The sequence below is a fragment of the Ptiloglossa arizonensis genome, chromosome 10 (assembly GCF_051014685.1).
Source record: "Ptiloglossa arizonensis isolate GNS036 chromosome 10, iyPtiAriz1_principal, whole genome shotgun sequence".
NCBI classification, from domain to species: Eukaryota; Metazoa; Arthropoda; class Insecta; order Hymenoptera; family Colletidae; genus Ptiloglossa; species Ptiloglossa arizonensis.
Window position 1 is genome coordinate 8,049,177 of NC_135057.1, and position 13,599 is coordinate 8,062,775.

Consider the following 13,599-nt stretch of genomic DNA (forward strand, 5'->3'; position numbering starts at 1 on the left):
CGCCTCTCTGCAAAGCTAACAAAGTTTCATCGACGTAGGGGTCGATGCGGTCGTTACCCAGGTTCAAACCGGGGAACTTTTTCGACGAAATAAAATACCAGCGGAAAATTAATCGCGCCTGAGGAACGGTCTACCTCGATGCCGCTCGGAAATTCGCGAGATCGAGAAAAGATCCGCGCGTTGCGTCCGCGAACGAGCTTTCGAGCGCGCGTCCGACCGTATACGGGGCGACTCTACTTAAAGAAAGGAACGCGCGGAAAGCGGACGCGCGAGAGTTCTGAAGACAGAAAAAGGGGAGATGTAGGTCAGTTTTCTCGGGCCATCTTTTATAGGTAGACCGCCGCGAAATAATTTAGAGGCGATCGATGCCCACCTTGCTGAAAATAGAGCCGCCGAGTCGCGCGCGACTGCTGAGCGAGAGTTGGATGCAACACCACGTGACAATCCAGCACCGATGGGTGCACGCGTTACCAATGGAAATCACCATTTCTATCGCTCGGTCTCTCGTCCCTCCGTGTCCAATTATGTTGACATTCAACGTCCGCATTCTCTTCTACGTAACTCCGTGAGCGCGCGCGCAAACACACGCATACACGTACATACATGTGTATTCACATGCTTAGACTCTCATAAACGTGCATACACATCTATAAATATGCATACACACCCCAGAACACACATGTATATACAAGCATACACACCCACAAACACGCCTGGACAATCATACATACGTGTATATACGCACAAACACGCCTAGACACTCATACATACGTGTATACGCACACAAACACGCCTAGACATTCATACACACGTATACACACCCACAAACACGTCTAGACACTTATACACACGTATACACACCCACAAACACGCCTAGACACTTATATACACGTATACACGTGCATACATACACGCCTAGACACTCATATACACGTATACACGTGCATAAATACACGCCTAGACATTCATATACACGTATACACACCTACAAACACGCCTAGACACTCATAAACACGCATTCACACCTGTAATCAAGCATACACACCCGCAAACATACTTAGGCATTCATAAACACACGTACACACCTACAGTCATGCATACACACCCTAAAACACTCGTGCGTACACACGCAAACACGCGCATACCCGCCTACAAAGACGCGTACGTACCCATAAACACGCGCGCATATACACGTATACGTGCATACACATTTATACACACGTATTCAAACGCGTGCACACACAGACGAACGAATACATACCGAATCGTTCACCGACGAGCCGGACGTCGAGTCAACGTGACCGTCCACAGGTGTGCGCAAGGTTCACGAACCTGACATCGAAACTAGACAGGGGGTAGCAAGGGCGGGTAGTTGGAGAGGTCCTGGAACTCTCACCTTTCGCGCTTCTGGATGTTTCGAAAATTGAGTTTGCGATGGATCGCCGCAGTCTCGCGGCCTGTAACGCCACGACGACGTTCCCAACGAGGAGGGAAGCTTTTACGCGAACGGTGCCCCCGTTTCCCGAGCCCGCAGTCCGCTGGATACTTCAGCTAAGGCCGAATATATACATACCCGGCACGGAACACGGGTTATGGGCGAGTTTAACGAAATTTCGAGTCGCTCGCGTAAACTCCCGCCTGGCTGGATTTCGAGGATTTTACGCGTGATGAATTTCGTAATTCCGTTACTTTTCCTACGAGAAGTCGGGAAGAGGAGCTGCTCCCGCCCGGTGCAAAACGGGGATTTTTCCAACTTATCCTCCTCTCGCGAGGAGATTCGTCTCGTAATCGGTTTTGAAAGAAGGGCCAATAATATTTTACGACGAATTTGTTCCGTTTTCTCGGCACCAGCAGTCGTACAACCGATGTTATTTCTTTTTATTTACCTGGTCGTAAATCTGACGTTTTTAAGGTGATTTATTCTCGGATTACATTTCGAATAGAATGCAAGAATATTTTACAAACGACCCATGTATACACGAGCGAGTTTCGATCGAAATAATTTTACTCGCTGCGAACGAGTGAAACGATTTGCAACAATAACAACCAAAGAAATTGTACAAACAATGGATACCGCGAAAAAATTGTTACAAGGGATCGAGCGAAGGAATTGTTTAAATTGGGAACGCGAAGCTTGAACAACTTAGATACTAATTGCAGCACGGTTGTAGCCTACGGTAAAAACATTATTAGGTAACAAATTCAAAGTACTCGGTCTCCCCGCGGCGAGCACTGTAACAAATGCACAAATGAATATTTATGAATGTTTTGCAAGTGCATTCGAAACGAATAAAAAAGTTCTTTCGCATCATCGATCCGTCTAAAGTTCCTACGGGTTCGTGTGCTTCGCGATGCGCGGCTAAAGTTATAATTTTGACATCGAGTCTAAAACAACGTGCTACAATTTCTACCTGGAGCGATTTTTCCATCTACGTGCAATACATTTGACGTCTGATCATTGTTACGAAGTTGAACCAAGTTAAATACATTTATACTTCTCTTTGAAAAGATTCTATTGAAAAAGAGAAAACTTTGCACAATGTGCATGTATACACACTCACATACACACATAAAATATACACAAGGAGAATATTCTACAATCACTATTCCAATTCTACATTCTCTCAATTTTAAGCTTACTGATATCAACTACACAGATTATAGTTCACATAGTACTTGTTTCTTGTTTTTTAATTTTGACAATTATATAATTATTTTCCAATTCTGGTTAGAACCGTCGTGCATGAAGTTCAGATCGGGTACAGTCTATTATCTACAAAGTCAAACGACTCATCTTCGTCGTTTGATCCTTTTCGCGCTATTATAGGCAGCTAATCGTTCAGAATTAACTAGAAACCGGGGTTAGAGCAACCATTCGAGGAACAACGGCTAGAATCGTCGATATCCAGCCGTATTATCTCTTCATCGCGAACTTTAACAATTAAACCTACCACTTGTCTTCCAACATTGATCGGAATCTCGATTCGGTTAAAGTTGATTATCCACGAAGTCGAACGACTTATCTTCTTCGTTTAATCTTTTCCGCGATATTGCGAGCAACTAATCGTTTAGAATTAACTAGAAACCGGGGTTGAACTAACTCTTTAAGTAACCACGCCATTTGGAATTGTCGTTACTCCGAACTTTAACAGTTAAATCTAGCACGTCTTCCAACTTTCACCGGAATTTAGATTCAGATGAAGTACATTATCCACAAAATCGAACGAATTTATCTTCTTCGCGAGTATCGTAGACAACTAATCGCTTAATATTAATCTTAGTGCGTTTCTCGAGTCTATTCTCATAATATCCTTCAACGACAAAGCTAGTACGATAAATGACTCCATACTTCTTTACTCCTCCTATTCTATTGCAATTTGCCAAGCATTGTTTCCATTAACGGTTTATAAGGCCAACATTCTCTAATCTACAATGTGACGACACTAATACACTATTTCTTCTACTAATTAACCGTAATGGAGCCACGTTGAGGTAGACTTGCAAAGAATACTCGACATCAGTGTATTATAATTCATCAAAAGAGCACAATAACCAAAAATTCAACGATGACTATTCTAAGCTAGTTCGAACGTATCTGTAATAGGGACGCATCGGTTCGAGAACTAAAACGTAACTAACTTATGAATTCGACAATTATTAAATGAAAATGGTTTGAGATACAAATCTTGAGCGTGGAGTGAAATTTTAAAACCTAAACGCACCCAATGTATCAAGTACTCGGATAAATATCATTTTACGCCGAGATCTACACCGAAATCCAAAATTCGTGTTCAAGGAAAATACTACGAAACAACTGAACGTGGAAAGTGAACTTGCAAACGCAAGAAAACGAAAAGCATCGAGTAGAATCGTGAGATTTCTACGATCGGTGGACCATTTGCGCTTAAGTGAACATTGAAATCGGCGGGGAACGATCGAAGGAAACCTGTTATCCGGAATCGTCGAATCTCGTTCGGACGAAGCGACGAGTGTCGCGCGCGCTGCATATTCATCGAGAAGCTTATTGCGATGCAGTCGTCGGATCGGTTATAACGAACGCGCGAACGTCATCGTTATCGTCGTAATAATGCGCGGGGGTTCGCGGTTTATCAATTGCAGGCTACGTCGCCGATACCACCGATCGGTTCGTCGGTTTCCAACGAGACCAACGTGACGCCGCGGCGTCGTTCCTCCGTTGATTCGATCGTCGTGTCCCTCACTCGCTGTCCCTTTCCTTCGACTCGGTGTAATTATTATGCCGATAAATTACAACCGCTAAGCGGATTTGATTGCGTGTGCCAATTAGCAGCCGGTGGCTAGCTCGCGCGACTCGCCTTCCGCGGGACGGAAAATGCGGAAATTCGAGCGTACTCGCGCGAGCACGAGCGTGCCCACGGATATTGGATTATTCGCATAGTCGTTGATCGATACCAGCGTCACGTATAATTATAATTCCGCGAATTGCACGCGATGAACTATCACCGTTGAAAACAATCTCTGATCTCTGAAACAGTCCACTTCCTCCTTTCTATTCTCGTTGTGTAATTCCACGGGAATCCCACGGGGGAAGGGAGTCTTTTGTTCCTTTGGAGAGTGAAGTCACTGACTTCTTGGAAGTGGGGAGTCAGTGACTTCTTGGAAGTGGGGAGTCTTTTGTTCCTCTGGAGAGTGGAGTCACTGACTTCTTGGAAGTGGGGAGACAGTGACTTCTTGGAAGTGGGGAGACAGTGACTTCTTGGAAGTGGAGAGACAGTGACTTCTTGGAAGTGGGGAGTCTTTTGTTCCTCTGGAGAGTGGAGTCACTGACTTCTTGGAAGTGGGGAGTCAGTGACTTCTTGGAAGTGGGGAGTCTTTTGTTCCTCTGGAGAGTGGAGTCAGTGACTTCTTGGAAGTGGAGAGTCTTTTGTTCCATTGGAGAGTGGAGTCACTAACTTCTTGGAAGTGGGGAGTCTTTTGTTCCTTTAGAGAGTGGAGTCACTGACTTCTTGGAAGTGGGGAGTCACTGACTTCTTGGAAGTGGGGAGTCACTGACTCCTCGAAAGTGGGGAGTCATTGACCCCTCGAAAGTGGGGAGTCACTGACTTCTTGGAAATCGGGAGTCACTGACTCCTGGAAAGTGGGGAGTCACTGACTTCTTGGAAATCGGGAGTCACTGACTCCTCGAAAGTGGGGAGTCACTGACTCCTCGGAAACGGGTAATCTTTGATTCCTTCGCGAGTCGATGCAGTGTCGACCTTAATTTTTCATAAATATTCACGAAGCTGGGAATATCGACCGACCGGTAACCTGAATACTGGCCTGGTATCGTACATTGGAGTCCGATTATTCGAACTAAACTAATTACTCTTTATCGTGGTCCGACTGTCTCGAAAGAAGAGAGTAGGTGGATCGGCGAACGGAACGATAATTTTCTTACATCGCACGTGTTTCTGTCAAACAAAGAGACGATCGAAATTAATAACGACGCGCGACTATTGCGCCGCGGGAAGAAAACCGAGTGTATTTAACCTTGGGGAATACCGCGATTAATTAGTCGGGTAAAGTGACGAAGGTGCCAAGCGGGGACGTATAGCGGATGCAGAACAATCCTAAGCGAAATTAGTCCCGCGTTATCTACTGTACTAACTGGCAATCATCCATTAGCGTCAAATTACGGTCACGTACAGACTTCCATTAAGGAACAAGACTCGACGTGTCTTTCGGTCGCGTATAACAATTTTTGACATTCGTGCCCGCAAGGACGTGTTTTTCTTATTCATTTTTTCGATTCTTCTAAGTTCGACCAATCCCTACGAAAATTATCTGTCTGTGCTTCGTGTATTGGTATACGACACTCCGATTTTCGATCATTAAGCGAGGCACTCATGTACGATTCAATTGTTTCAACTTCGATCTTTATTTTCACTCTGAGTTTTGAACGCTTAGATGGGAGAAACTAAGGCTCATTGGCGTAGGCATGGAAAGTGTACGTGTGTTTTTAATCTCGAATCTTGAAAACTAAAGCCCATTGGAGTAGAAGATACTTCTTCGAAAGATTTTCTACATACGCTCTCAACTTCGAACGCTCAAATCTCGAAAACTAAAGCCCATTGGCGTAAGCACAGAAACTCTACGTATATTTCCAATCGTTTTAATACGGGAAGAGATAGTATCTCTAAACATCTGCACGATACTTCCAATTTCAAGCGCTCAAATCTTGAAAACTAAATCCCATTGGCGTAAACACGAAAAGATACTTCTTCTAAACATCTCTTACACCTACTCTCAACATCTCCGAGATTCGTTTTAAAATGCCTATTTGTCGCACGAAACCCCATGAAATTAGTTCCACCAGTAAACTGATAGAAAAAACATCCCCTGCACCCTATTCTCAACTTGAAACGCTCAAATCTCTAAAACTAAAGCCCATTGGCGTAAACACGAGAAGATACTTCTCCGAAACATCTCTTACACCTACTCTCAACATTGAACCGTCGCCTCGAGAACAAAGGGCCCCGAGATTCGTTTTAAAATGCCCATTTGTCGCACGAAACCCCATGAAATTAGTTCCATCAGTAAACTGTGTTCCCCGCGCGTCACTTCGTCGTTACTCGCTCCGAAATCCTCTCTGCTGCTAGGTCCGCGCGAAACTTCGAAGACGGAAATGCAGATTTAACGGACGACGTCCAACTTGGCCGCGAAGGGTACACGGAACGGTCGTGGAGAGGGGTCGACGGAAATGCGAGCTGGCTAATCTCCCGTTAATTAAATGAACCGCGCGCACGCGCAGTAGCTGTCCCAGGATCGCGTCGTCTAACCCTTTTCCCCGCGGTCGGGTACTTGTCCGCTCGCTCGACGCGTCGAGTCAATGGGGGTAACGAATCGGAGACAAGCTGAAAATAACCGGTACGTCATGGATGTCCCGTCGGACCGATCGTTCGCGAATATCTTCGAGGCTGAGGGGAAACGCCGCGACGCTCCGCGGCTTGACAATACATTCGCCGTCACGTTAGTAATTAGAGAGAAACTTGACGATTTAGTGGCCATTCGCGCTACGCTTCGTTGGCTAACCGGTAACTGCGAAAGACACTTTAAGGACCCTCTTAATGCACCTGACTACCAGTCGGCTCTCCCCAGCCACCATTGCGCAACCGTGTCGCGAGCGACGGTGTGGATGAACGCTGGAAGGGGGATGATTATCGTCTGGAGGTTCGAGAAGCCGAAAGGAACCGTGAGGAACGGGGAGACCGCTAAACAGTTCACAGAGAATTCCGTACGGAATGTCAATGAATACTTGATGGACGAAACGAAGGAGACAGCCGCCGGGTCCACCGTCGTTTCAACGCTGAATTCTTTGAAAGAGTCGTGACTTTTTTACCTGCATTTGGCGCAGGTATTCCCTGCAATTTTACCAGACCGAAGCTCCGAAGCGCGATCGATGGAGATTTTCGTTCGGTGAATTGTTCGAATTTTTGTAATCGTTGACGCGGTGTTCGTGACACTGCTACGGTCCGAGTCGCGAGCATCTTACGATGGAAATTATAGAGAATATGATTCTCGAATTTGGATTTTATTTTTGAACGAAGCAACGGGAACCGTAATTCGTCACGAGGGAGGAATTTAATGGAATAAGTTCGAGGGTAGATGGTGAAGAATATTGTACGAGATGGTTGCTATTTTAGTAACCGAATAATAAAATACTGCGAGATATTTTGAAAAAATTCACCGTGGCTTTTGTTCTCGTTTCGTGTACACTCCCCTTTGTTTCGAATTGGTAAAATTGCATTTGAAATTTACAAATTTGTTCGAAATCAAGAAAAATTGATAGTTTACTGTGTTATATATATACATCATTGGGATATTTAACCCTTTTGGACCTGGAATTTAGACGCATTCGATCGTTCTTCTTTTAAGCAATTTTGGCCAAGTTGCAAATCTACGATACAAAAAAAATATGCATATTATGCTTAGGATCCATAAGTACACGTGTATACCTAACACGTAAATAATTGACTTCAGAAAACTATCTACAGTGAAGAGCTAAAGAGAATGCACTTAAATGAAATTCTGATTCGGTGATGAGAATTTTTCGAAAACATTCTCTCACCATTTCACAGGATTACCGAACGATTAACAAGATTGCCGTGTTAAAAACGCATTCGTACGTAAAAAAAAGGCAGACGTCCTTCGTATCGTGAACTCAAGAGCATTCTTTACAACTGCGTGCAGTACACGTGCGCGATCAGGCCCGATACGATCACTCGCGATCGTTTCTCCGCAATCGTTGCTACCGTGTCGCGACGATCGAAAAAAAAAAACAAACTTTAATGAATCCAGAATAAAGAAACGTAAAAGCTTGGATACGCCACGGGTGTCTCGTCAACTACGTTGCGTGTGGGACGGATGCAAGACGAGTAAAACGATCGACTTTACTAAAGAAGAAAAGCAAGAACTTCTGCAATCGTGTGAGATTCGTTAAGAGACAAATCAATCAGGGTGATAGGGGGTGGGGGGTGGAAAAAAACTACCTGACATCGCAGTAATCTACTGAACGACACACGGATGATCATACGCAACCGTACTGCGAAGGAACATTCCTCAAACCATGCATGGGGAAGAGAGACCAGAAAACATATCCGAGGATTTTAGTGTGGAACAATTCTGAAACTTGTTGCAAGATACACATACGAACATAAATAACCATGTATATATATTTATATATTTTTTGGAACGGTTGCGTGAAAAATGGGAGACGTCGTGATTACGAGACAAAGAGTAACGTTCACAAATTTTCGCAATCGATTTTACGCAAATTCTCACCGAGATTTTCGGTTAATTTCGTCGCGCGATTTGTCGACCACGCTCGTCGTGTTAGAAATTTCTAAACGTAAGGAAATTCTTTTTTTTTTTTCTCGTGTACGGTATCGTAGTCGCGGATTCGTAGTGACAGATTCATCCGTACACCGGAAACGAAACGGATATAAGGAGGGAGCGGGAACATTTCGGCGGACGCATCCGGGTTTATACGTGCACACTTAGAGGGCATTCTTTATTCAAGGGGAAAGCTGCCGGGCCAATATTCATTCTTGTCTGCGTTGTTCTGGCAGCCATCCAGTTGCTCTGAGCAAGGTTACTCGCGAAAGTCGCTCGAGATTTATGCAGCTATTATTTCCAAGCGAAATGCACCGGTGGGGGAGTTCGGGGAGGGTTGCTCCCCTTCTAAACACGAAACACACTTCATAACCATTCGTTCCTTGCGCGCTCGCGCTATCTTCGTCGCTAATAACGCGTGATTAACGCAACGTCGCGAACACGAAAATTGGGGCCAGGTCGCGGCCAGGCGTTAAACGGAATCAATGTCTGCCATAGTTGGCCGGGGTGGTCGGAGGTGGGGGACACGGGGTGAGGAAAAAGTGCAAAAGACCTCGTCGATTAAGAAGTCGTTCGGTTCTCTTAAGTGAAACAGAAGATTGAAATTCGTGCAACGAAAGGTTTTCTTTTTTACAATTACCTTTGCTTGCTCGGTGGGATGCCGTCTCCTTTCGATATTGAATTTCTGTTGATTTATCTGGGGAAAAAAATAGCAGGATTTGATGTGCGCGAAGAGAAGGTTCGATAGTAGAAATTTGTGTGTTTTATTTGTTTTTGTTTTTTGTTTTTTTTTTTGTTTCATTTGTTCGTTTATTCACTTATTTTTTTCCGTTCGGATCGCAGAAAAATTCACACGCAAAAGAATTAATTCATCGGTTCCTCTCGCCCGAGAAACGGGTCGATGGTGCGCAGGAAAAAAAAACAAAAAAAAAAAAAAAAATGAATAGAAACAAGAAGAAATACGAACAAAATCAGAACGGAAGAGCGTGTAATCTTTCTATCGTTATGAAATATATGTAATCTCAACACTACTGCGTTGTGTGTGGCGCTGCGAAATTAATATGAAAAATCGCTCGGACGAATCGAGAGGCGAAAGTAAAATAGAAGACCCGCGGAGGAAAAGAGGAACGGCGAGGAAACGAGATAGCAAAGTCAATTGACGGAACGTGAACAGAATAAAAAAAAATAAAAGAGAGACAGAGAGAGAGACATATATAGAGAGAGAGACAGAGAGAAAAGAACCAAACGAAGAGTCAGAGAGAGAAAGAGAAAAATGAAAAAAAAAAAGAAAGAAAGGAAGGATTCGACGAGCCAGCGTCGTACGGACGAATTAATTCGCGGAACTCTCGTTGGAGACGCTCGATCGCATTTCGGTGCAGTTCCTAAGCCCCGAAAGCTCGAGCGTTTCGAAAAGTACGAAGTTCGACGTGCGTCGCGAGACACGCTTCGGAAGTTCGAGCCCTTTGGGAATTTCAAACGAATCCCGTAAAGGGGCGATGGGGAGCTCGTTAAGTACCGGCAATACTTGCAACACGCTCCCCCGGAAAGATTTACCGCGAAACGATGCACCTGTAACGTAGAGGGGAGTAACGGCGGGGGCAGGGGGCCAGACGCCCTCGCGGTGACTGAGCTTTAATCTATGGAAATGCTTCCACAAGTTGGGCAACGTTCGCTGATCGATCGCGATCAAACCATTTCTAAACCGAGTCCAAGGAAACCGCGTTTCGATGAAAACACGGCACACCTCGGTCTCATTTTATTTCTTCGTACGGCGTTTTCACTTTCCGTCTCGTCCTACTTTCCGCTTCGACTTCTCCGTTCTTCTTTTACAAATTAATTTGTATTCCGGTGAAATTTTGTGGTTTTCTTTTCTTTTTTGTTTGTTTTAGAATTTGTCGCGGTATTCGGTGAAAAATATAGAGGTGTTCGAAGCAGATATGTGGAAAGAGGTTAATGTAATGAGAAATGGAATTGATATTTTGGTAGTGTTGAAATTTAAGTTTGAGTAACGACGTGAAATCTTGAATCGTAAGGGTAACGATCACAAATCACCCGAGTTGCATAAATTTAGTTATTAATTTACCGTTACCACGGTGACTAAATGTAATTGAACACGTTATTGAACGTTATTGAACTTTAGTATTGCAATGAAAAATTCTTGCGAAAATTGTAAATGCTTCAATGTAACAGCTTCTCTCAATTAGTTCGCGACACTTCTTCATTGTACGATATTTATACAATTTTATATTTTCCACCGAAGATGACTCAGAAACTAAGTCGAGAACGTTCTGGATTGAAAAAATTGAAAAAAAAAGTACAGATTGCTGTAATCGACTGGAATACAAATTACTTTTTCTCATTCTACAAGCAACATTCAATTTTTATTTTCAGTTTGCTCTTAATACGTTCATTGTCGAGTATATTTCACTCGATTGTCAATTTATTCGGGACGTGTACAAAATTGCACGTAACTTGACTGTGATATCAACTTGGATAAAACAATCTTTGCTAATTCTTACAGACACGAGTGAAATAATTTCAATAAATATTATCAGTGAACGTGTTAACGAACAAATTACCGATTATTGAAACGGTAAACTATCCTTTACGAAACGCTCGCAGATGCAACCTCGAGAAGTCACCTACTCTCGCGATTGTTCTTTCTCCGTGTAAATAAAATCGTACAAAACCCACTGACCGATCGAAGACTACATTTTCGATCTTCTTCATGGTCTTCGCGAAGAAAATGATCGAGAACCAAGACCGTCGTATCGACGAAGACGAAAGATTCGTGAAATTTCAGACTTCCACGGCACCTGGAGAATGTTATCAACGAGTCCTTCTCCTCGGACAATTTTGATAGCCTAAAACCATGTAAAATCTAAGCTGTTTCGCGGCTGCCACAGAAATTTCGAAGCCGCGGCAAGTTTTCCTTAAATCTTTCCCAAAGAGTGAAAGTTTACTACAGTTTCGAAACACTCGCGTTCAAGTTTTCCAGCCAGCCATGACAGGAAACATTAAACGCATAATGAAGAATTCATCCTGTTAATAACTTAACGCATCTCTTCTCTGACGAAAGCTCCAAAAGATTACCAAACTTGCTGTTTAACGATAAAATACGACGCTGAAACGTGGTATCGAGTGTAACTCGAGATACGACGGCCACGGGAAAAAGGAGAACAACGAGATACTACGGGGAAACGATCGAGTCTGATAAACTTGAACGGTTAAAAGTGCATGGCTTCGAGGTTCCAGGGTGAAATTACCATCACAGTTGCTGTAGTCTTCCAGAAACGATCAGGTATTCGAAACGAACTACCAATAGTTACGTTTAAACAGTTCCCGATCTAAATGCAAAGTAGCGTTGATCAGAGGAACGTTTGACAACGTGGCACTCGATCGTTCCTAATTACGTGCGCATAATAAAGCAAGTGTGACGAGGTATCGAACGAAACGAGCACGATTTTATATAGATTTCGTGAAAACGGGAACGCAGGTCATTGTATACTTAGCAAAATATCACACGGAGCAAACAGTTTCCGTGGCTCATGGCTCTATCGTCAACGCGAACGAAAATCGTTAACGGTTGTTTCGTTGCGGTTGTTAATTAACCCATTGACGATCGACGTCGTTACGTGTTGATTTGCTTCAGAAATTTTCAACGTTATGCGTCGAATTTCCGTATACGAGGGTATTGATACACTTAACGCGTCAGTAGCCAGTCGTGAAAGGGTGTATTGATTCTGGTCAAACGTTCTTTACAAACAGCGACAAACAGTGTCAAACCTTGCTACACCAACGAAAACTAGTGCATCGAGCGTGTACAAACACATTCGTCTCCACCGTATGACACCAATCAATGAGAATACCTAAATGTTATCTACAGAGCCTTCCTAAGAGCGTCAGTCAAAGTCAAACAATCAGAAACAAACATTCCTACAGTTCAGTCAGACAGTATCACCAATGTGAATGCTCTGTACATACAGTTATACAACCCACTGTTTTATATTTGATTCGTTGTTGGGTATACTTAGTTTGCTGAAACATTTTATCCAACATAGCTAAACACCTATTTCCATTACCTCAAACGTATGAATTTATTCAAAGAGCAACGATAAATCGTCCGTACATAAGTTCATTCGTCTACTAATCGTGTTTCTTGCCGCTCCAACGTTTGAATATGCTAAGTTTCTTCGAAACATACTAAGAAACATTACAGCTACTCATCCCTGCGTAACTTTGAACTACTAACACCGCGAAGAAGTTCAAGTAGCATCAAGACTGTAGTGCAAAAGTAATCTCATCGATTGCACTAAGATTACTTCGAAATCGACTACGAGAAACACATCTCTCCTATTCTATTTTCCATTGCCATGATGTGGAAATCAAGATTATTGCATAAAATTAAATTAGTCGATAGACTTTCACCAAATCGTAATTTGCCTTCCCCAAAAATTTCGTCCATGTCACAACCCCTCGACAAAATTATCATTGCTACCCAAAAATCTAATAAACAACCATTCTTCCAAGCACGATCATTAGCTTCTCATTCCAGTTTAGATAATCAAGGTCTGACGGTATCTTGAACTTAACGGGGAAGACTCGATTAAACCGTTAAAATAAAAGCAATTTCGAGAGAAAATTTCCGTCAATTTCACATTTTTTAAACAGGACTTAGGTTCACGCGATTCTCTTATGAAAAAAACCTCGCTCGATTTTACATTCCAAAAAAAAAAAGAACAATAAACT

At 43.2% G+C, this 13,599-nt stretch overlaps 1 protein-coding gene across 5 annotated transcripts in view; it reads right to left on the bottom strand.

The window, feature by feature from the left end:
• Positions 1–13,599, bottom strand: part of LOC143151865 (dystrophin, isoforms A/C/F/G/H) — a 741,778-nt gene that overhangs the window by 374,933 nt on the left and 353,246 nt on the right. For 3 of the 5 annotated variants that reach the window (XM_076321326.1, XM_076321329.1, XM_076321325.1), the window contains one exon: positions 9,491–9,547. The exons of the other annotated variants lie outside the window; for them this stretch is intronic. In XM_076321326.1, coding sequence (XP_076177441.1) covers positions 9,491–9,547 — 57 coding nt within the window. The remainder of the gene's footprint in view (positions 1–9,490; positions 9,548–13,599) is intronic. 5 annotated transcript variants of the gene reach the window in all.